The sequence below is a fragment of the Dryobates pubescens genome, chromosome 3, assembly GCF_014839835.1.
Source record: "Dryobates pubescens isolate bDryPub1 chromosome 3, bDryPub1.pri, whole genome shotgun sequence".
NCBI classification, from domain to species: Eukaryota; Metazoa; Chordata; class Aves; order Piciformes; family Picidae; genus Dryobates; species Dryobates pubescens.
The window spans coordinates 3,393,352-3,413,999 of record NC_071614.1 but is presented as its reverse complement, the minus strand read 5'-3'; the positions used below and the strand labels follow the sequence as shown (position 1 = coordinate 3,413,999).

Below are 20,648 nucleotides of genomic sequence, written 5' to 3'. Positions count from 1 at the left end.
CAGGACCCGTTCACGCCCCCACAAACACCTCAGGTACAGCGGCACTTCAGTACAATTATTCCCCGTCCAGCACTGGCAGGGTGCCCTCCTGAAGAGTGTTTGCATGTTTTGAGTGACCATCAGTAATGTCTCATTGTTGAGTGGGTGGAGAGTTTCCTAAAGACCAAGAGCACCACCTCTTTCCAGCTTCAAAGGAGAAATGTGCTTTTCTGGGAAACAACCAAGTATGATGTTGTTAAGATTTCTGCAGCAGCTGAGACTGATACTGATCAGTAGATGGTTTCTGTTATGCTCTGAAAGTTGGCAAAGGACCAGTGGGAAAAAAAAAATCCCACTAACAGAACAATGGAAAATTACCACACTGTTGCCCATAGGTGTTCTAATTCCAACAGGCCACAGCTGATAACTTGGCCATTTGTTCCACCTCTCTCAAACAAGAGATGCTCTTTTTGCTAAGACCTCAGGAACTAATCAAGAGCCGTTTGTCTGTCTGGGTGATGCACCTCTGACTCCTTTGGTTTTTTTGCTCTCCAGTCTAGGTGGAGTTCCTAGAAAGATACAGCCAGGCCTTTCTGCTGGCTGCCTCCAAACTCTGCAGCACAGAGGTACCTCCCTTGTCCCAGGTGCTCAGATCATGTCACAGAGTGGCTGAGGTGTGTGAGGTGTGAGCTCTTCCGAGCTTTGGTTTCCCAGGGAAGGAAACAAGACTAGAATGGGAGCTGGAATTGCCTTTGGTCTGTGTGATAGAAGGAGCCTGAGACATGCCACCCTGCACTGGTTGCACAGGTGAGACATGACCATTTTCCATGTTTTATTCCTATATTTAAATGAATGATAATTTTTAGAAGGCTTTCCATTACAACAAGGTTAATCTTTCCTTGTCCAAAAGCTGTTCTTAAGCAAGAAGAAAAAGCCTCAGATTGTTCTTTGAAATCTTTATTGAAATTGTGTTTCCTGATATGTTTAGAGAGGAGGATGCTAAGATTCATTTTTGTTACCAAGGTAGATCATAGATTCATAGAATGGTTTATGTTGGAAGGAACCTTAGAGATCATCTAGTTCCAACTCCCCTGCCATGGGCAGGGACACCTTTCACTAGCCCAGATTGCTCAAGGCCTCTTCTGACCTGGTCTTGAACACCTCCAGGGAGGAGGCATCCATGACCTCTCTGGGCAACCTGTTCTAGTGTCTCACCACCCTCGCTGTAAAGAATTCTTTCTAATATCTGGTCTAAATCTGCCTGCCTCAGTCTGTCCTCCAGAAGGACATGGGGCCAGAGCTACTGCCTGTAAGCTGGACTTTGTTGTTCTTAGATTACTTACTGGTGTGCCCAACAAGGAACAGACTATATGGAGCCAAGTGTTTGGGCTAGGCCATTATCATAAAGGAAGTGAACATACTAAGTTCTAAACATTTCATTTGCACTTACATTAAAAATCACTTTTGGCTACACAGAAAGTTTAGCATTCCAGAAGCTGCAATCAGCTGTTGTTGTTAAACCAGAGCTAGGTTCCCTCCATCCCTCCTGGCCCAGAAGGCACCTAACCCAGGAATTTTGTGAACTCATACCTTAAGTCCAAATTTGCACATCCCACAGATTTAATGATGTGTAGTGTGACTCAGATGGTTCAGCTGATGGTTCAGGCGCTGGCACGCAGGAATGTGTGACTGATTATGGATACAGAAACAGGAGCCTTGTGAGCAACCAGAGAGAAGCTGTTCCTGTGCTCAGCACTGCTGTGGCTGCTTCCCCAGTCCTGCATACTCCTGTGCTGCTCACCAGTGATGCTGGGACTGGGGAGGATGAAGAAACTTACAGGGTCTGGAAAAGAAGCACTGCAACACAATCTCTGTTTAGCTTAACTGAGGTTATAATTGCACAGGCAGCTCAAATGATGCAACAGCCTGTAAATGCCAGGAGGAAGGCAATCACCCTTCCCTCTCATTCCCATTTCTTCCTCCTCCTCCTTTCCCCAGTTTCCAGCTACACTCTCCCTTCCCTTCCTCTGGGCTGGTGAGATCCTTTCCTTGCTGGTTTGGCTCACTAACCCAGCAGAAAAACATTCATGGCTGTTGGTGAATGTGATTTCTGCTGGAGCAGTTTGCAGAGGAGCCTGACAATTCCTGGGACTGGCTGAGGACAAGGAGACTGGAGATGGAAGCAGGTCTCTTTCCTCATTGCTGGTAAACTGATCAAGTCCTTTACTGAGTGCTCTGGTTTCTTAGCTGAAGAGAAGCTTCAGGGCACTCAGCACATTTAATCACAGCATGGCTTAGGTTGGAAGTGTCCTTAAGAGATCACCTACTCCAACCCCCCTGCCATGGGCAGGAACACCTCTCAACTAGACTTGGTTGTCCAATGTGATGAAGATTTGACAACCAGCAAAAAGGCAGCAAAGAATCTGGGTGAAGGAAGACTTGAAAGACTGAAAATTGATGCTAGCAAAGCTCATGTTATATAAACATGGCAAATGGGGAATAATTATGGTAATTGAGTATGAAAGCCTCTTTCTTAGCTTGTTCTGGGATCTCCCTGTCCCTGGTATGCTTTATATTGTGGTTTCTACTGTGTCCAGTTCTGGGCCCCTCAGTTTAAGAAGGACATTGAGACACTTGAACATGTCCAGAGAAGGGCAGTGAGGCTGGGGAGAGGCCTCGAGCACAAGCCCTAGGAGGAGAGGCTGAGGGAGCTGGGGTTGCTTAGCCTGGAGGAGGCTCAGCGGAGACCTTATTGCTTGTCTACAACTACCTGAAGGGAGGTTGGAGCCAGGAGAGGTCTCTTCTTTCAAGCAACCAGCACCAGAACAAGAGGACACAGTCTCAAGCTGTGCCAGGGGAAGTTTAGCTGGAGGTGAGGAGAAAGTTCTTCCCAGAGAGAGTTGTTAGCCATTGGAATGTGCTGCCCAGGGAGGTGGTGGAGTCCCCATCCCTGGAGGTGTTCAAGAGGGGACTGGACATGGCACTTGGTGCCATGGTCTAGCCATGAGGTCTGTGGTGACAGGTTGGACTTGATGACCTTTGAGGTCTCTTCCAACCTTGGTGATTCTGTGATTCTCCAGGAGAAGCTTTAGATGCATTTAGTGGGAGCTGGTCCACACAACAGGTGACCTTCTGCTGCCAGGGCCCACGGGCATGTTATGGCTCACCAGTGCCTGCTTGGAAACGCAAGGAACAAGGCTCAGACGAGGCAGTTAGCAAAACACGCTTTATTACAGGGGAAAACGTTTTAAATGTTGGAAAATGAACAGAAACCTGTGCTCCGTCCTGCACGAAACGGGCGGCGCCGAGGAGGTACAGGGGCGCAGAGCCCTCGGTTAAGGAAAGCAAAGGGCTAGAGAGGAGCGTCACGGACCGCAGAGGAAAGCGCCGCCGCCACCATTCGCTTTCCTGCCCCCTGGGTCCGGCGGCGGCCTCCCCCTCCCGCCCGCCGGGCCCGGACCCGGGCCCGTCCCACCGTCGGCGCCGCCGGCGCATGCGCAGGGCCGGGCCAGCGCCAGCGCCGCGCCCGCTCCCCTCATAGCGGCGCTGCCGGGACTTCGGGGCTGCCGTTGCCGACTGTCCGTGCTGAGGGCCCCGACCAACGGCACAGAGAGGTAAAGGAGCGGCCGGGCCTGGCTGGAGGGGCGTCTTCCCCCGCGGCCCTTTGTGTGTGTCTGGGCCGCCGGCGGCCGGAGGGAAGGGTTGGGGGACTGGGAGCGCGGCGGCGGCCGGGCACGGCGGAGCGCAGCGGGGAGGGGGCTCGGCGAGGGGGGCCGGTGCCGGTTGGCCGAGGGCGGTGTCGTGTTCCGGCGGGACGGCGCTTCCCGGGGCCGCGGTGGCTGGCGACCGACGGGACCGGGCTCTCGGCCTTGCCGAGGGGCTTCTCTGTCCGCCGCCAGAGAAAACAGGGAGCAGATACACGCCTGTTTCTGTTTCCACATCTTCCCACGGCCGTGGGTGTGTGCGGGGCTGCTTCTGCCCTCTGGTTCAGGCCCCGGGGTCGTTGCGTAAGGAACTTCTGGGCTCGGGCATTGTCTCCCCGGGCGGCTCGGACCTTGTCTCCCTTCGGGGCGAGCAGGACATTGCAGCAGGGATGCGATGGGTGCGACCTGCCGTTTGGGTTAAGGAAGTCCTGCTTGGGGTCTGAAATGGAGGCAGCAGATCTCGGAGCTAACTGCATAATGGGAGCAATTGCTCAGAGGCTAATGAGATCGGTATCGGAAGGGAAATGCCGACTTATGTCTTGCAAAACACTTGCTCAGTACCTGATGTGTCGGCCTGAGCTCAAGGAGGGTTTGTCCTGCATCTGCTATCAGGGTTGTTTTTTAAAGTTCGTAAGCTTCTAACAGCTGCAAGTGGAAGGCAGTGTTTTGGTCTAGGGGCTGGCTTTGTGTCCTGCCCTCATCTCTTCTCGGGTCACAGGCAGGAGCCGCTTGTTGGTGGCGTCGTTTGGTGTGGTTTGGTTTTTCCCCCCTCTCGCTCAGTGCTGGCCGTGGGTGCTTTCACCACAGGAAGGCTGGAGCTGGGGCTCAGCTGGCTCCTGTGCTACCTTCAGCTCCACGTTTTCCAACCTGGAGAGTGTATGGGGTTGTCCATCTCCTCCCAGCCACACCAGCAAGAGCACTTGGGCATCCCTGCCACCCGCAGGACTTCCTGCTGGCAGTCCCAGGCTGTCACGAGTGCTGACTTTCCACGGGTCACCGGCACTTCCCCTTGGCAAACAGGATCTGCTGACGGGCTGGGCTCAGCCAAGGGTGCTGAGAAATGGGGAGAGGTCTGTGCTGCCAGCTTTTGTGGGTTGCTGCCTGAGCTTCTGGCTCTCCCTTCTGCCCCACGCTCTGTATTTGGTTTTCTCTTTTGCTTTCATGAGCGCTTGTGTTCCCCACAAGGTGTGGGAATGTGGAAACTGCAGAATCATAGCGTGGTGAGGGTTGGAAGGGGCTTCTGAAGATCATCTAGAATCATAGAATTGTCAGGGTTGGAAGGGACCTCAAGGATCACCCAGTTCCAACCCCCCTGCCAGGGGCAGGGACACGTCACATGAGATCAGGTTGCCCAGAGCCACATCCAGCCTGGCCTTAAAAACCTCCAGGGATGAGGCTTCCACAACCTGCCTGGGAAACCTGTGCCAGTGTCTCACTACCCTCATGGTGAAGAATTTCTTCCTAACATCCAGTCTGAATCTAGTCTAATCCTCCTGCTAGAGCAGGGTCACCTGATGATCTAGGAAAGCGATTCTAGTGTCAATGGGTTAAGAGAGAAAAGAGGCTTATAGTGGCTCACAGTTTTTGGTAGCCACTTTTCAGTGTGTAAAGCTGCTGCAGCTCCTGCTGAGACTCTTGTTTCTCTTAGAAGCAGCATTGCACAGAAGATGCATTGTGGACAGGTTCTTCCTGCAGTTACTGGTGGTCCCTGACCGTGGCAGTTGTTATTAAAAGGTCATGTTTTGAACTAAATGGCAATATATTTTGCAGATCTTGCTCTATCCAGTGAGGATTACTTGCTGCAGCTGCCTGGGCATAAACTGAAGATAGTGTATGCAAAGTTAGGGGCTCAGTGCCTGTTAGAGTGGTGACAGTTATTCTGGCTGTTTAACTGGAAAACCTAAAATAGTAACTGGTGAGGTGATGACAAAGGAGCTAACCAAGCAGCTCCTTGGTAGTGGTGACAAATACTTGGGTCATTGGCTTATGAGCCAATGGGGTGGGAGTTTGTGAAGTGGCAGGATAGGCTGCTGGAGTGGCATCTTGTGTGATCTGAGAGCTAATGTCTGTTTAGCTTTGCTCATGCTTTTCTGAGGAAAGCATCACGCTCCTCTCTATGAACTGGAGAAAGGCTGAGGTTGCCTGCCTCTGAGAAACCTCACCAGTAATCATGTGCAGAGGGGGACTGGTTTGTGGCGGTCAACTGAAGCTGGACAAGGTGTCAACAGGCTGGAGTTTGTGGTGTGGAAGTTGGTCACTTGGACATGGGATCCAGCAGCCCCTCTGCTGAGCAAGTGTCAGAGATGACTCTCTGCAAAGTGCTGCTCCCGTGCCTCTCATTGCCCTGAAACAGAAAAGTTGCCCAAGAGCATTCTGGCCTGGTTAATAAATAGTGTGGCCAGCAGGACTAGGACAGCATGCCCCTGTACTTGACACTGGTGAGGCTGCACCTTGAATATGGGGTTTGGTTTTGGGCTACTCACTCCAAGAAGAACATTGAGGTCCTGGTCTGTGTCCAGCAGAGAGTAGTGAAGCTGGTGAAGGGTCTGGAGAACAGGTCTGGTGAGGAGCAGCTTAAGAAACCCTGGTTGTTTAGTCTGGAGAAAAGGAGGCTAAGGGAAGACCTTCTGGCTCTGAAAGGTGGCTGGAGCCCAGGTGAGAATTGGTTTATTCTCCCAAGAAACAAGAAATAGCACAAAAAGAAGTAGCTTTAATTTGCACCAGGGGAGGTTTAGGTTGGGTACTAGGAAAAATTTCTTCCCCCCAAAAGGTTGTCAAGGCCTGGAACAGGCTGCCCAGGGCAGCAGTGGTCACCATCTCCAGAAGGGTTTTAAAGCCATGTAGGTTTGGTGCTCAGGGACATGGTTTAGCAGTGAACTGACAGTGCTGAGTTAATGGTTGGACTCGACGGTCTAAAAGCTCTCTTTCAGCTAAAGTGATTCTGTGATCCTATGAAACAAGGTGACTCCTTTGGGAACACACCATCCTTGGCCTGCCCTCTTTTCCTGCCTGTGCTCTGCTGTGGGTGTGCTGGCTTTGAAGCTGTGCCAGTGCTGGGACCGGCACCTGGATGTGCTAGGGCAGCTGTAACCTAGAAGCAGGCAGTGAGTCTGATGCTGTGACTTGTCTGGTGTCAGGAGCAGAGGCAGCTTACCTGAGCGAGGGGTTTGCATCTGATTACCCATTTTGGATGAGCAAAAGCACTTGACTGTTTCAGGTCAGTGTGGATTTTTAAGTTGGTTTTAATTGTCTGTGTTGAATTTGACTGATGGAGCAAGTTCAGAGGAGGCCACGAAGATGATCCAAGGGCTGCAGCACCTCTGCTATGAGGACAGGCTGAGGGAGCTGGGGATGTTCAGCTGGGAGAAGAGAAGACTCCAGGGGGGACCTTAGAGCTGCCTTCCAGTAACTGAAGGGATCCTACAGGAAGGTTGGAGAGGGACTTTTCATCAGGGTGTCTAGCAATAGGAGAAGAGGGAATGGGTTGAAGCTGAGGGAGAGTCGATTTAGACTGCATCTTGGGAAGAAGTTCTTCAGCGTGAGGTTGGTGAGACTCTGGAATAGGCTGCCCAGGGAGGCTGCGGCTGCCTCCTGCCCTGGAGGCGGTCAAGGCCAACCTTCACGAGATACCGAGCAACCAAGTCTAGCTGAGAGGGTGGTTGGAGCAGATGATCTCTGAGGTCTCTTCCAACCTAGGCCATTCTCTGATTCTGTGAATTTAGAAAGCTTCCAGGCTTCAGCTGTGTTTGGTTTAGATGAAACAATTAGTCCCCAAATGCCAGTGGCAATTAATTACTGCAACTGAAGTGGCCGTGCATTCACGGTGTGGAGCTCTGTGACACTGAGGGCACGCTCTTCTGAAGTTCTCCTTGTAGCCTGACATGATACTGGAGCTGTTGGGTACTCTGCTGAGCAAGTAGAAAGGCTGTGGATGAGCTTGGGGTAATATGAAGAGACATCTATTGTGCCACTGCAGTATCACATTAGGCATCTGTGTGGGGGCTGTATAAAAAAATCAACCTAATATGTGCACTTAGAGGAGCCACAGCTCAAGGATTTCTGCAGGGCTCTCTTTTAGTCTGGAATTCTTGCTAAATTGCTACATAAATAAGGGCCTCTTGTTCTTTGGAGGGAAAAAAAATGAGTGCCCAAACCAGAACCTTTTAATAGAGCTGCCTCATTAACTGCTCTCAGGGCCCTCTAGAGCTTGGGAAAGCATAGCACGTTTTGTGGCCTGTTTCTGTCCCACTTCCCCCCCTGAATTAAACATTCCCAGATGTTGGTGTGCAATGTTTTATGGTGGTTTTGGAAAGCTCAGCTGACCCCAGTGAGAAGGTGAGTGAAGGAGCTCTGGCTAATGAGATTCCCCCAAGGCTCAGGTGCCTGGCTGTGAGCAGAGCTGGCTGGCAGCACGGTGCCCAAGGAGTCACATGAAGTACATTCTTTTTTTTCCTTTGGTTTGGCTTGATTTTTTTTGTTTCCCCCCTTTGGTTTTCCTTTGTTGCATTACTTCCTGCTGAGTTGTCACAGGGCTCTCCCAGCATCACATGAGTGCCAGTGTGAGGCTTCTGTGTGTTTTGACACTGACCACCGACCGAAGCTTGCTCGCCGTTGCTCACTGCAATCACTGTGTTGGGAATGGACACTGGAAGCCACATCTCTTGCCAGCCTCTTGAGGGGCTTCTTACTGGAACATCAGACCTGCTGCAAGTGTTTAGAGTCTTTGAATGGCAGAGTAAAAGCCTCCACAGTTGTATATGAGACACTGGCCCAGTAGGGAGCAGGAATAGGAGGGAAGCGATTAGATTTTTCCCTCCTAATCCTCCTCATGATTGCATCCCGGCCTCCTGAAGGCTGTCTTTGCAGTGCTTCATATGAAATGGCATCCTGGCCTCCAGCAGGAGCAGTGTGGCCAGCAGGAGCAGGGAGGTCATTCTGCCCTGCACTCAGCACTGGTTAGGACACACCTTGTGTCCTGTGTCCAGTTCTGGGCTCCTCCATTTAGGAGAGATGTTGAGATGCTGGAAGGTGTCCAGAGAAGGGCAACAAAGCTGGGGAGTGGTCTGGAGCACAGCCCTGTGAGGAGAGGCTGAGAGAGCTAGGGGTGTTTAGCCTGGAGAAGAGGAAGCTCAGGGGAGACCACCTTGCTGTCTAAAACTACCTGAAGGGAGGTTGTAGCCAGAAGGGGGTTGGTCTCTTCTCCCAAGCAACCAGCACCAGAACAAGAGGACACAGTCTCAAGGTGTGCCAGGGGAGGTTTAGGCTGGATGTTAGGAAGAAGTTCTTCCCAGCAAGAGAGATTGGCCATTGGAATGTGCTGCCCAGGGAGGTGGTGGAGTCACCATCACTGGAGGTGTTTAGGAAGAGACTGGATGGGGTGGTTGGTGCCATGGTTTAGTTGATTAGGTGGTGTTGGATGATAGGTTGGACTCAATGATCTCAAAGGTCTCTTCCTACCTGGTTAACTCTATTCTATTCTAAATGTTTTCCTCTGGGCAGGCCTTCTCATCACTGAGGCCTAAACTTTGACAACACTGAGTGTATTAACCCAAGCCTATTACACAAAGGCTATTACTGATAATGGATTAAGTGGATGGTCTTAATGGAATTTATCTGCAGTGCCAGGTGTCTGTGGTGCTAAGACTTTGCAGAGCACAGGCTTGCAGGCCATGGGCCACTTATTGAACACTTGGTCTGCTTTCTTCTGATTTTAAGTTGTAATGCTAAGTAAGTATCTCTCAGTTTACTTATGAATTGGTTTGCTTTCTCCAGTAACAATTTTCTGTCTTCCCTCTAGCCAGTGAAACTGCATCAAAATGTCTCTCTATCCTTCCCTGGAAGATCTGAAGGTGGACAAAGTGATTCAGGTATGCTGGGCTTCAATAAGATGAGTTTTGAGGGTAGTGGGGGTGGTGAGTTTTAATCTAGGGGAGGGGAAACTTCTGTTGCAGGTGTGAGTTGTTGTTATGCCATCATACTCTAAAAGAGGAAAGACAATCTTTGTAGCTTGCTATGTTTAATGCTTGTTTTACCCCTTTGGGGTATATTTACATTCTGTATTCATGTATAGTAATTTGTCTTTAATGTGTTGGTATGTCTGGGGTTTTGAGGTATGGATACTTGGCCTTAAGTAGGCAAATGTAGCCTGTCTCTGGTCATACTTCAATCTGATGTGATGAATGGGGATTGACTGAACTGATAAGCCTGCTGTGCCTCATGCCTGCTGTCCAAACCTGTGACAGAAAGCTCTCATGGATCAGCTGGGCACTGGAAAAAAAGAGCACTGACTCCATTAATGTCATCTGGAGTCACAGGCTTGTCTTCTGGCTAATTCATGGTAGTGACCAGTTCTCCCAGTACTTCCAAGATGACCATCTTTGTGTAAACCCCTCTCTGTAAGAAGTCCTATCTTTGGTAGTCAGGATGAAGGAATCTGTGAGACAAAACAATGAACCTGCATGAAGTCTGAGATGAATGTACTGACATGAATGCACTGTGAGGAATTCCCTTCCAGCCCTCTGCATTTTACCTTGCATTTTTTCTTCCTGAAATGAGTGGATTCCCCTCCAGGTCAAACAACAGCAGGGAGCTGTACTGGACTGTTAAGGTGGCTGCAGCTTCTGTCCTTATCCTTCTCCCTGGGGATCAGCCTAATCAGTGTGGTTTGCTTGATTATTAACTCTCCTGTGCAGTCCCAGAGTGCAGTACCTCAGTCTCAGCTGTGTTTGCATTTGCAGGGTGAGGCTCTTGGAAGTTGTGGAGGCTGTGTTGGGGTTGCTCCTTGTCCCCTCCCCACCCCATTCTCCTTATCTTACCAAAGTCTTTTATCTACAGTTAGGTAATGCTGAAATGGGGGAAAAAAATCCCTAGCCTGAAGTCAAGATTGTGCTTCTACTTCAGCCTTTGAACAACCAGCTGCTGGGGTTCATGTACTGCAAGTAAAAATATTAATGAGTGAAGCAGTGAGGAGAGGGAAGCAGAGTCTCTCTGTGCTGAATCCTGTAGATCCTGAACCACAGATACATGTTGTGTCATTTTGGAGCACAGACTGTTCTTGTGCACTGTGTTGCCCACACGTTCAGGAGGCTTCATGAACCTGGGCAGAAGTGCCTTGTCCATGCAGTGAGTTGTGGTGTTCCAGATAAGGGTGAGCTCTGTTGTGTTAGGCTGGTTTAATTCCCAAAGGTCAGGTTTCCTGCAGTTGGTTCATGCAGGACAGGTGCCTGCTCTCATAGAGTCATAGAATGGTTTGGGTTGGAAGGGACCTTAATGATCAGCTAGTTCCAACCCCGCTGCCATAGGCAGGAGCACCTCCTACTAGCCCAGACTGATAAAGGCCCTGTCCAGCCTGGCTTTGAACACTTGCAGGCTTGGAGCCTCCACAACTTCCCAGGGCAGCCTGTGCCTGAAAGATACCTGTGCAGTGCCATACCTGCAGATGGCTGTCCATTCAGAGTTTAAATTGGGACTTCACATAGTTCTCCTGCTTGATGAGTTGGGATGTCAAGCAAGACAGCCTGTGACAGCCATGTGGGGCTGAGAGAGAAGGGAGGGAGATCCAAGTGCCTTTGGTTACAGATCCCTGGTGGAGATGCTTAGGTGTTCTTGTTGCCATCACTAGAGGGGAAGATCATCCTTCAGCAGTTTCATGCCAGCCTCTTGCTCCTCCCAGCTGCAGGAGGCACTAGGAGCTAGGCCTGAGTGCAGTTGTGAGAGGGGAAGCAAACCCTGTTGTTGCTAAAGCAGCAAGATTTCAAGAGCAGGCCGTTCCATTTTTCACTGATCCTTTTGGCAGCAGAGGCTAAATTGCTGCTTGCCCCTCCCCAAAAGTGCATTCTAGAAATGCTGCCTTCTTCACCACCTCTGAGAGCACCCTTGGAAAGGGGCAGAGTGCTGAAAGACAAATCTGTGTCCTCAGCAAGCCAGGGAGACCACAGCGACTGCGGCTCGGTACGCAGAATACTCTAACCTGCTCTTTTTGCCCAGCGTGGGAGTTGGAGGCTGTTCTTTAAATACCTCTGACACTGAAAAATAATGAGTCATTCTTACTCTGTTTTTTCTGAGACCAGCTTCCTGGAGAGTAGAGGACTCTGAAACCCTCTATTTTTAAGCATGGTTTCCTTACAACACATGAAGGAATTTGACTGTTGTGTCGTGGCGCCGTGGATGGTTTGCGTCCTGTTCAGCACACTGTTTCCCTGTGCATTTAGGAATTTCCTCTGATTTCCTCCCTACCTTTGACACTCAGTCTCAGGGATGGTTATTTCCATCACAACAGGCAGCATTTTTCACTGCTCAGGATTACACAAGGCCAAAAAAGTAGTAGCTGAGGTAATGAGAAGGAAGGGAAGTGGCTTATTTTAATATGCTCTTACGTATTTCCTCCTGTACTCAGCAGTGGTGAGGCCACACCTTGAGTGCTGGTGCAGTTTTGGGCCCCTCAAGGAGGAGATTGAGGTGCTGGAGTGTGTCTGGAGAAGGGCAACTAAGCTGGTGAAGGGTGTAGAGCACAAGTCTCATGAGGAGCAGCTGAGGGAAATGGGGCTGTTCAGTCTGGGGAGAGGAGGTTGGAGCGAGGTGTCGGTCAGTCTCTTCTGCCGAGTAACAAGGGATAGGAGAGGAAATGGCCTCAAGTTACACCAGGAGAGGGTTAGATTGGATATTAGAAAAAGGCTGCTTCACTTGAAAGGGTTTTCAAAGGCTGGAATAGGTTGCTCAGGAGGAGATTGAGTCACCAGCCCTGGAGGTGTTTAAAAGATGTGGTGCTGAGGGACGTGGTTTAGCACCAGACTTGGTTAGCTAATGGTTAGATTTGCTCTCAAAGGCCTTTTCTAACCACAGTGATTCTATACTGTGAAGCAACAAGCATTGTGGAAATGAAGCTGTAGTGGCAGCTTGTGTAGAAAAATCATCTTTGAAGGTCCTTTGCTTTCAGAAGGCATCAAGCCAGTGGCACTGGATTGTGTGGAGCTTGCAGCCTGTGAGGGGCTGTGGTAGGACTCATAAACAACATCTGTGAATGGTGAAGATATTAAACTGCTGCTAGCTAGCTGAAAACAGGAATGGTCAAACACTCTGCCAAAGGTCATACCTTTAAAACCTAGGTACAAAGCTTTGTCAGCCAGGCTGCATGTGTCTTTAACTTGATGACCAAAGCAGAGCAGGTTAACAGTAAAGCCTTTCTGCATCCTGGCTGGGGCTGTGGCTCTGGGGAAGGTACAGGTTGTTCTGCCAAAGTAGTTTGGTGCTACTGCAGCATGTTGTGTTGAGGTAATTGATGTCAGAGAAGACAGGCTGACTTCAGAACTTGCATGCATGAGGAAAAAGAAAATGTTTAGCCTCCTGCCTGCATAATAAAGATTCCAGAGATTATTTTCTTGTACAAGATGACCTGTGTGAGTGTCTTTGCTTTCAGGCTCAGACTGCCTTTTCTTCAAATCCAGCTAATCCAGCAATCCTGTCTGAGGCTTCTGCTCCTGTTCCTCATGATGGAGGTAAGCTCACGTGCTGCAGAGTTGTGAAATCCTAAAGCTAACAGCAGAGCAGTCAACAACACAGCAGTATGTAACCCTGTTTATGAAGGGTGAGCCCATGCCTTCTTGGAAATGCCAACACCCACCTTGGGAAGGTGCTTGGGGAGTCAAAACCCAGTGTTTGCTCAGAAAAGGAAGTTGTGGCAAACACTGTCCCTTGGCTTTTTGAAGCCCTTTCCAAGTCAGCCTAAAATACCAAGGCTTGCTGACCACTTGAACTCTCTTACCTCCAACTCTTGAGTGTCCTTATTTATCACCTGTGTGTTTGTCAGCCTTAGAGGGCAGCATGCCTCTGAGTGCCTTGCCATATGAGCTTGCTTAGGAACAGACAGACACAAATCTGTCTACAGAGAAGTGCCCAGAAAGGTGAAACTTAATCTTGTCTTGCTGTCAACATAAAGCTTCCAGCAGGTTTTGAGACCAGAAGTCTGGTGGGGAATCAGACACAAGCCTCAATGGCTTGTACCCGTTTCTTCTCCTCTTCTCCCATGCACATGGCCCTCCATGAAGGTGCACAGGCACGTTTGAGGGCAGAACTCTGGGTTTGCAAGTTCTGCTTGGCCTGAAAGGCCCAAAGCCTCTAAGCAAGAGACCCTTTCTGGAGCACTTAACTGGCCTAACTTCACCAGGCCAGATAAGAGTTTGTTTCAGCAGTCCCTTCTTGGCAGTGTTCTTGCTGCTGTCCAGAGCTTGAGTTCCTGCAGTTTTTGTGCCTGCTGGCCATATGTCAGAACTCTTACGTCAGCTTGTGTGTGAATTGCTCAAGAGCTGTGTGTGGCTGAAGAGGGATTGATCACTAAATAGATCACAGACCAAGGCAGGCCTCCACCATCTATAGGGTGTGCCAAACTCCCTGGCAGAGGCAGCAGAACATACACCACCAGGGGCTTTCAGATGTGGTCTGCTGTTTGGAGAGCTCTGTTTTGAATGAGAATGTAATGCAGCCAGCAAAGATGCATCCTGTGGTGTGGTCTTCAGTGGAAAACAAAAGGGGAACATGGACTAGCAGCAGAAGTCTTGTGCAGTATTATTTGTGCATAATCCTAGGGGGCTTGAAAATGCAAGCAAAGATAGAAGAGCTGTTCATGAAAAGCTTCCTGATAGTGGTGGTGAAGCTACAAGCTGATAGATCAGTGTGGAAATAAGAGCAGCCAGCTGCCATGTGAAGCAGCTAGCAACCATGGCCACCAAAAGCACCAGGGGCAAAAAGTCTCTCACTGATACTGGAATTCATCTCTCAGTGGCCTTTGGTCCTTCCCAGAAAAGTTCCTTTCCATCTGTGGTGATCTGTGGACTCCTGCAGCAGCTGGTGTGACACCTTGCACCCACAGCTGGCTCTGTGAACCGGGGAGCCTGCTGGCTTCCAAAGCTGTGCCCTGCAGCACCTCGCTCTCTGAGCAGCCTTTTCTGTCCCCCCTGCCTTGGTGGGAACAGTGGAGGGACTCTGAAGAGTTCTCATACCTTCACAACTGCCACTTGTTAAATGGCTCCAGTTAACTATCTGTGGAATGTCAAGAGCAGTATCAAGCCTGTTTCCAGAGCGATTCAACTCCAGGTCTGACAAGTGTCATAATTCCTTTCCTCCCACTCCCTGCACCCTGCTCCTCTGCAGTGGAGGAATCCTCTACTGGCTATTTAAAGGCTCTGTGTGCTGTGTCTTGCTGAGCACTTCTAAAGCCACTTCATTGTGCAGCTGTGGGGAAGTGACAGCTCCTTTCTTCAGCAGACTGCACTGTGGGCCTCATAGCCAGGAGTTCTGCCTTCTGCAGAAACTCTGCCATGCCTGGGATCTGCAAAGTCCTTGGCATGGATGCCTCCTGCAGGTGCTGCCTTGCACTAGTGGAAGGGCACTGTGTGTGTTCCCCAGCATACCTGGCTTGGAGGGGGGAGGCAGAGTAGTTCCCCAGGAAGTGCCCAAAAGCTTTGGAGCACGAGCAGGTCTTCATGGACTGCAGCACAGTGTTCGTTTGGGATCATCACCCTGGGTCTGGTGTTTGTGCTGAAAAGGATGGCTGGGGTAAGTGGAAGTGAAAGTTCTCTCTAAGCTGTGCAGAGCAGGAATGCTGCTGGTTTGGTTGCTTCTCTGGGCTGAGCTAGAGTCACAGTGCTGATGCCAGGGGCTGCTCTGGGGTAACTTCCACATGAAACGCACTGCAGTAGCAGAAGGGTTGTGGCAGTAAGTGTACCTGTCAGTGATTGCTCCTTCTGTGAACCCAGCCATTGTATTGATGGAAGGCTTTCTGTTGTTCTGTTTTTCTCCCACAGGCTTGTACCCCAGATTGTATCCAGAACTTACTCAGTACATGGGCCTGAGCCTCAGCGAGGAGGAGGTGCAGAGAAACATGCCAGTGGCAGCAGCTGCTCAGCCACAGGGTGTAGGTACCAGTCAAATGTTTTGGGAAGCAAAGATACAAAGCCTAAATGTGGCTGGCATTCTAGAGAGTAGGCTGTTTGCCTCCAGTACCATACTTGGCTAATTAATTGTTTACAGTGGCAGTGCCTGTTTTAATCTGGTCTTAAACTGAGCAATGAGGAGGCCATGAAGGTGATCAGAGGGCTGGAGCACCTCTCTGTGAGAGAGTTGGGATTGTGCAGCCTGGAGAAGAGAAGGCTCTGGGGAGACCTTAGAGCAGCCATCCAGTGTTTGAAGGGGCCTACAGGAGAGCTGGAAAGGGACTTTTCAAAGGCATGCAGTAACAGCACAAAGAGCAATGGCTTCAGTGTGGAAGAAGCCGAGTGTAGATTGCACGTGAGGGTGGTGAGGTGCTGCAACACGTTGTCCAGAGATGATATGAAGGCTCCAACCTTGGATGTGTTCACAGCCAGGTTGGATGGGGCCCTGAGCAGCCTGGTTTAGTAGGAAGTGTCCTTGCCTGTGGCAGGGGGTTGGAACTAGATGATCTTTAAGGTCCCTTCCAACCCAAACCGTTCCATGACCGGTTCCCAGTGGAGGGGCTGGGGCGGTCGGTGGTGGGGTGGCTTGGCTTGTGCTTGAGTGACATGTCATATGAACTGACCTCTAGCCATTTGAAAAAGCTGAAACTAAGTTGTCTGGTTGTTTTGTTTTAATCAGCAACTGGTAACACGACCTTCTACTAATTACATGGTAGCTCCAGTGACCGGGAACGACGCCGGGCTGCGCAGAGCAGAGATCAAGCAGGGCCTGCGCGAGACCATCCTCTGCAAGGACCAGGACGGCAAAATCGGCCTGCGCCTCAAGGCTGTGGACAACGTGAGTACCAAAGCCTGCTTTGGCCTGCAGAGGCACAGCACACCTCAAAGAGCACCCAGTCCAGCCCTCCATCCAGCACTCAAGGGTCAACACTAAACCGTGTCCCCAAGAGCCAGGTCCACACACTGCTCGCACACCCCCAGGGCTGGTGACTCCACCACCGCCCTGGGCAGACCGTTCCGACGGTCTTGCTGGGAAGAACTTTCTCCTCACCTCCAGCCTAAACTTCCCCTGGCACAGCTTGAGACTGTGTCCTCTTGTTCTGGTGCTGGTTGCTTGGGAAAAGAGACCAACCCCCTCCTGGCTACAGCCTCCCTTCAGATAGTTGTAGACAGCAATAAGGTCTCCCTTGAGCGCCCTCTTCACCAGGCTAAGCAACCCCAGCTCCCTCAGCCTCTCCTCACAGGGCTGTGCTCCAGACCCCTCCCCAGCTTTGTTGCCCTTCTCTGGACACCTTCCAGCAACTCAACAGCTTTCCTAAGCTGAGGGGCCCAGAACTATAATCTGTGCAAAGTATTATCTTGATATGCTTTGCTTTAAGCTTTTTGAGTGCTAGAAATAGGGAAGGGGGGGGGGGGGAGGGGATTCCACCTTGGTTTGTTTTGCTTTGTTTTGAAGCTGAGGTTTGTAATTATTTGTAATTGATTAACACTGTAATTGATGAAAATGGTATTTGTAATTGATTAAAAAGTTGAAAGCTCCTGGGGCTGTCAAAGGAGCAATCTGCCACAGAGGTCCCAGGGCTGCTGCTTTCTCCAGCTGCAGACAGGCTGGTGTCTGGCAGAGGAGGGACTGGTTCCATGCACAAGGAGGCACACAAGTCACCACTGGCTGTCTTGAGCCAGTTGCTCAGATCTCTTGTTGAAGCAGGAGTTAGGCTTTAATGTTCTGCTTCTGTCTCCTTTTTTGTGGTCTAGAGATGTAGACAGTACATTGCCAATGTATGCCAGCATCCAGCACCTGTCAGTCTCTTGAAGACTGCTGACACTTCAGTCTGTTTCCAGAAGTGCCTCTTGGGGGGAGATAATGTCCATTTGGTTGGTGCTTCATGGAGAGTGGGAGTCTTTAAAGGACTCTGCTCTTCAGCTTTAAGGTAGAACTTCCTCTCTTCACTCTTTTGCCTTTTCTCTTCCTTGCAGGGTATCTTTGTCCAGTTAGTCCAGGCTAACTCCCCAGCATCCCTCGCTGGCCTGAGGTTTGGGGACCAGGTTCTGCAGATCAATGGTGACAACTGTGCAGGCTGGAGCTCTGACAAAGCACATAAAGTTCTGAAGCAGGCTTCTGGAGAGAGGATTTCCATGATCATCCGGGACAGGTAAAGCCACCGCAGATGGGGATTGTCACTGCCGTCTCGGGAGCGGTTCGGGGGGGGTTGGCTCACCCCTGCTTGAGCAGGGCTGCGGGCACAACACAACCTGTTGGCAGTCCAAGCTGCTGAGTGGTTCTTCCTGGGGCTCAGCAGGCTGGGAGGGTGCATTTGAAATGTCTTGCAGGCCCTTTGAGCGGATCATCACCATGCACAAGGACAGCACAGGGCACGTGGGTTTCATATTCAAGAACGGGAAGATCACCTCCATAGTGAAGGACAGCTCAGCTGCCAGGAATGGCCTTCTGACAGAGCACAACATCTGTGAAATCAATGGGCAGAATGTCATTGGATTGAAGGTAAAAGACGTGTTCTGGGGTGGGTGTGGGTAGCTGTGAGCTTTCTGTGCAGACAGGAGCAAGGGTTGTGGTGTGTGTGTAATGATCAGAAAGTTTCCTCCCATGGTTTACTTTCTTGACTGGAGAGACACGGCTGCTTTGAGGCTTCCTTGCAGTTCTCCACCTGCAGACAGGGCAGCTGATTGTCCTCCTCTGCCTCTACCTGCCTGGGCTGACCATCAGTGTTTATCTTTAGTCTGACTTGGCTGGCAAAACAAAAAGAGAAAGGTTCCTCCTGCCAGCCTGTGCCAAATTCCAGGAGGAATTCAGTGTAGAACATCCCTTCTCTAGTCAGTTTGTGCAAGATGCTGCATCTGTGTAGAATCCCAGCATGGTGGAGATTGGAGATCATCCAGTCCAACCCCCCTTCTAAAGCAGGGCACCCACAGCAGCTTGCCCAGGAACAATGGCCAGGTGGGTTTGGAATCTCTCCAGAGAAAGAGACTCCACAACCTCTCTGGGCAGCCTGCTCCAGGCCTCCAGCACCCTCACACCTTGTGATGGAACCTCCTGGGTTCCAGTTTGGTCAAGGGGCTGGAAAAGCTGTTGAGCTGCTGTTTCATGGTCAGCTGGAGGCCTGCTGCTCACATTGCTTCTGCTTTACTTACAGGACCCCCAGATTGCAGACATCTTGGCAACAGCTGGCAGTGTGGTGACCATTACCATCATGCCTTCCAGCATCTATGAGTACATAATCAAGAGGTGGGTACTGAACAAAGCAGCTTGGCTTTTGGCACCAAGCTGACAGTGACTCTCTTCTGTAGGTGACATGATGTCCTGATGGGCAGACCCCATCACAAACTCAACATGAAGACAGGCCAGGGGGCGTGGTGGGGTCTGAAATTTGCTTCATCTGGTATTTTAGTCAAACCAGTGTGGTTTGAAGGGTGTGCCTGTAAGCTGTTCCTATGCTAGTGGTGCTCCCTGCTCTCCTCTTGTCCTGAAAAAGCTTTTTCTAACCAGACTTTAAGAGAGTTGAGTTTCTGCATGGATAACCACCAGCACTGGGTCACCTTGCACTGCAAACAGCATTTTGGTTACAGCTAAGCCTGGAGACACAAACATGGTTCTTGGCAGGGTGGAGCTGTTTGCTGAGCCTTTGGCAGCAGTGGCTTTCTGCAGCTCACTCTCTCCTGTTCAAGATGGTTTTGGGGTTGCTAGAAATTAGTAATGCCTCAGGTAGCCCTGAGCCTGTCCTCCATGTGCTCAGTCACAAACCACTTCTGAGTCTGACAGCACTTAGCCCTCCCAGCTGCTTGTGTCCTGAGATGCTGGTAGCACAGCTCAGTGACTAATGGATAAGCACATGGAGGATCCTGGGCTTCCCTCTGTGTGCAGTTGGCTGCAGCAAGCACGTTTGCTGTTGGCCCCCAGGGTGAGTGCCTATTATCAAAGGAGTGATGCAAGGCTCAGGTGCTGCAGTGGTCTCCTGGAGCTGTCTCCCCCAGCTGAATGCTTTTTCCTTTCCCTTAGGATGGCAACCAGCATCATGAAAAGCCTGATGGATCACTCTGTTCCTGAAGTCTAAGCTTGCCTCCTGCCTCTGTGTACCTGTACATAACAACGATGATTCCACTCAACTCGGGCTGCTCTACTCGGTGATTTCTTTCTTCTGCACCTGAGCCTCGCTGGAGGCTGGGAGAAGATTATGCTGCATCAAGCACTTGCATCTCTAATGGCTGGGAATGTTCAACATATCTCCTTGATCCACAAACTGTAAAACTTGTAGCCTTCTATGCTTGAGAAATGTGAAATTCCAGTTGTGTTACAACTGCTTTCCCTAGGCTTCTGTTTAAGTCACTCCTCCTCTAAGCCATTGCAGCTGAAGGAACCAGGTATCACTTGCAGAGTTCCCTGCTGTTGCCTAGGACAATGCTGTGCTTTCTGTTTAAGACAGATGAGTCTTTTTACTGCTTTCTGTTTGCAAGAGTAGATTAGAAATCCCCTTAGGAGTATGACCAGTACTAGTTAGTTAGTGGGGTTTTTGTTCTAGTTACTACTGTTTACAGCAGAGTGCCAGCTGAGCTGCACAGAGCTGTGCCAGCTGAGCTGCACAGAGCTGAGGCCTTGTTCAGCGAGTAGGACAGACAAGTAGTGTACAGATACTCAAATCTTTTTATTACTTGTTATACAAACTGTACCTAATGCTTCTCTCTTGCCTTAATCATGTTCTTAAGGAGTCAGAACTAACCAAATAAAGGACTGACACTTTAGCTCCTGTGTAGGCTGCAGAGATGAGCTAAGGCAGGCCTGGGTTGCTCAGCTCGGCGTGAACCCAGCTCGGGAACGGTTTCAAACGGCTTTCTCCATCAGCCTGCTGCCTGCAGTGCTGAAGAGGTCTAAAGGGGAGAGCCAGGACACTGCAGACAAGATCTGATTAACTCTTCATACTTTCAGCCTAGCTGCTCAGCAAGATCTTCTGCTCACAGAGGTGAGAAATGCACTGCACCACCTCAGGCTGATCAAATTCATCCTGGGAGCCATTCTAATTGGAGT

The 20,648-nt window shown here is 50.4% G+C and overlaps 1 protein-coding gene across 1 annotated transcript; it reads left to right on the top strand.

Moving 5' to 3' along the window:
• The first annotated feature begins 3,467 nt into the window (after window positions 1-3,467).
• SDCBP (syndecan binding protein) lies at window positions 3,468-20,365 on the top strand. Its single transcript, XM_054179320.1, has 9 exons — window positions 3,468-3,593; window positions 9,481-9,550; window positions 13,099-13,177; window positions 15,482-15,591; window positions 16,290-16,448; window positions 17,588-17,763; window positions 17,942-18,113; window positions 18,763-18,854; window positions 19,626-20,365. The coding sequence occupies exons 2-9, from the start codon at window positions 9,500-9,502 to the stop codon at window positions 19,678-19,680; spliced, it is 894 nt and encodes a 297-aa protein (XP_054035295.1). The 5' UTR covers window positions 3,468-3,593; window positions 9,481-9,499; the 3' UTR covers window positions 19,681-20,365.
• Window positions 20,366-20,648: the final 283 nt, after the last annotated feature.

Bases quoted from the DNA above. Each gene is read 5' to 3' on its own strand.
- SDCBP (XM_054179320.1), top strand. From the start codon at position 9,500: ATGTCTCTCTATCCTTCCCTGGAAGATCTGAAGGTGGACAAAGTGATT. The intron at 15,592-16,289 runs GTAGGTACCAGT...TGTTTTAATCAG, and splicing joins CAGCTGCTCAGCCACAGGGT to CAACTGGTAACACGACCTTC. The intron at 18,855-19,625 runs GTGGGTACTGAA...CCTTTCCCTTAG, and splicing joins TATGAGTACATAATCAAGAG to GATGGCAACCAGCATCATGA.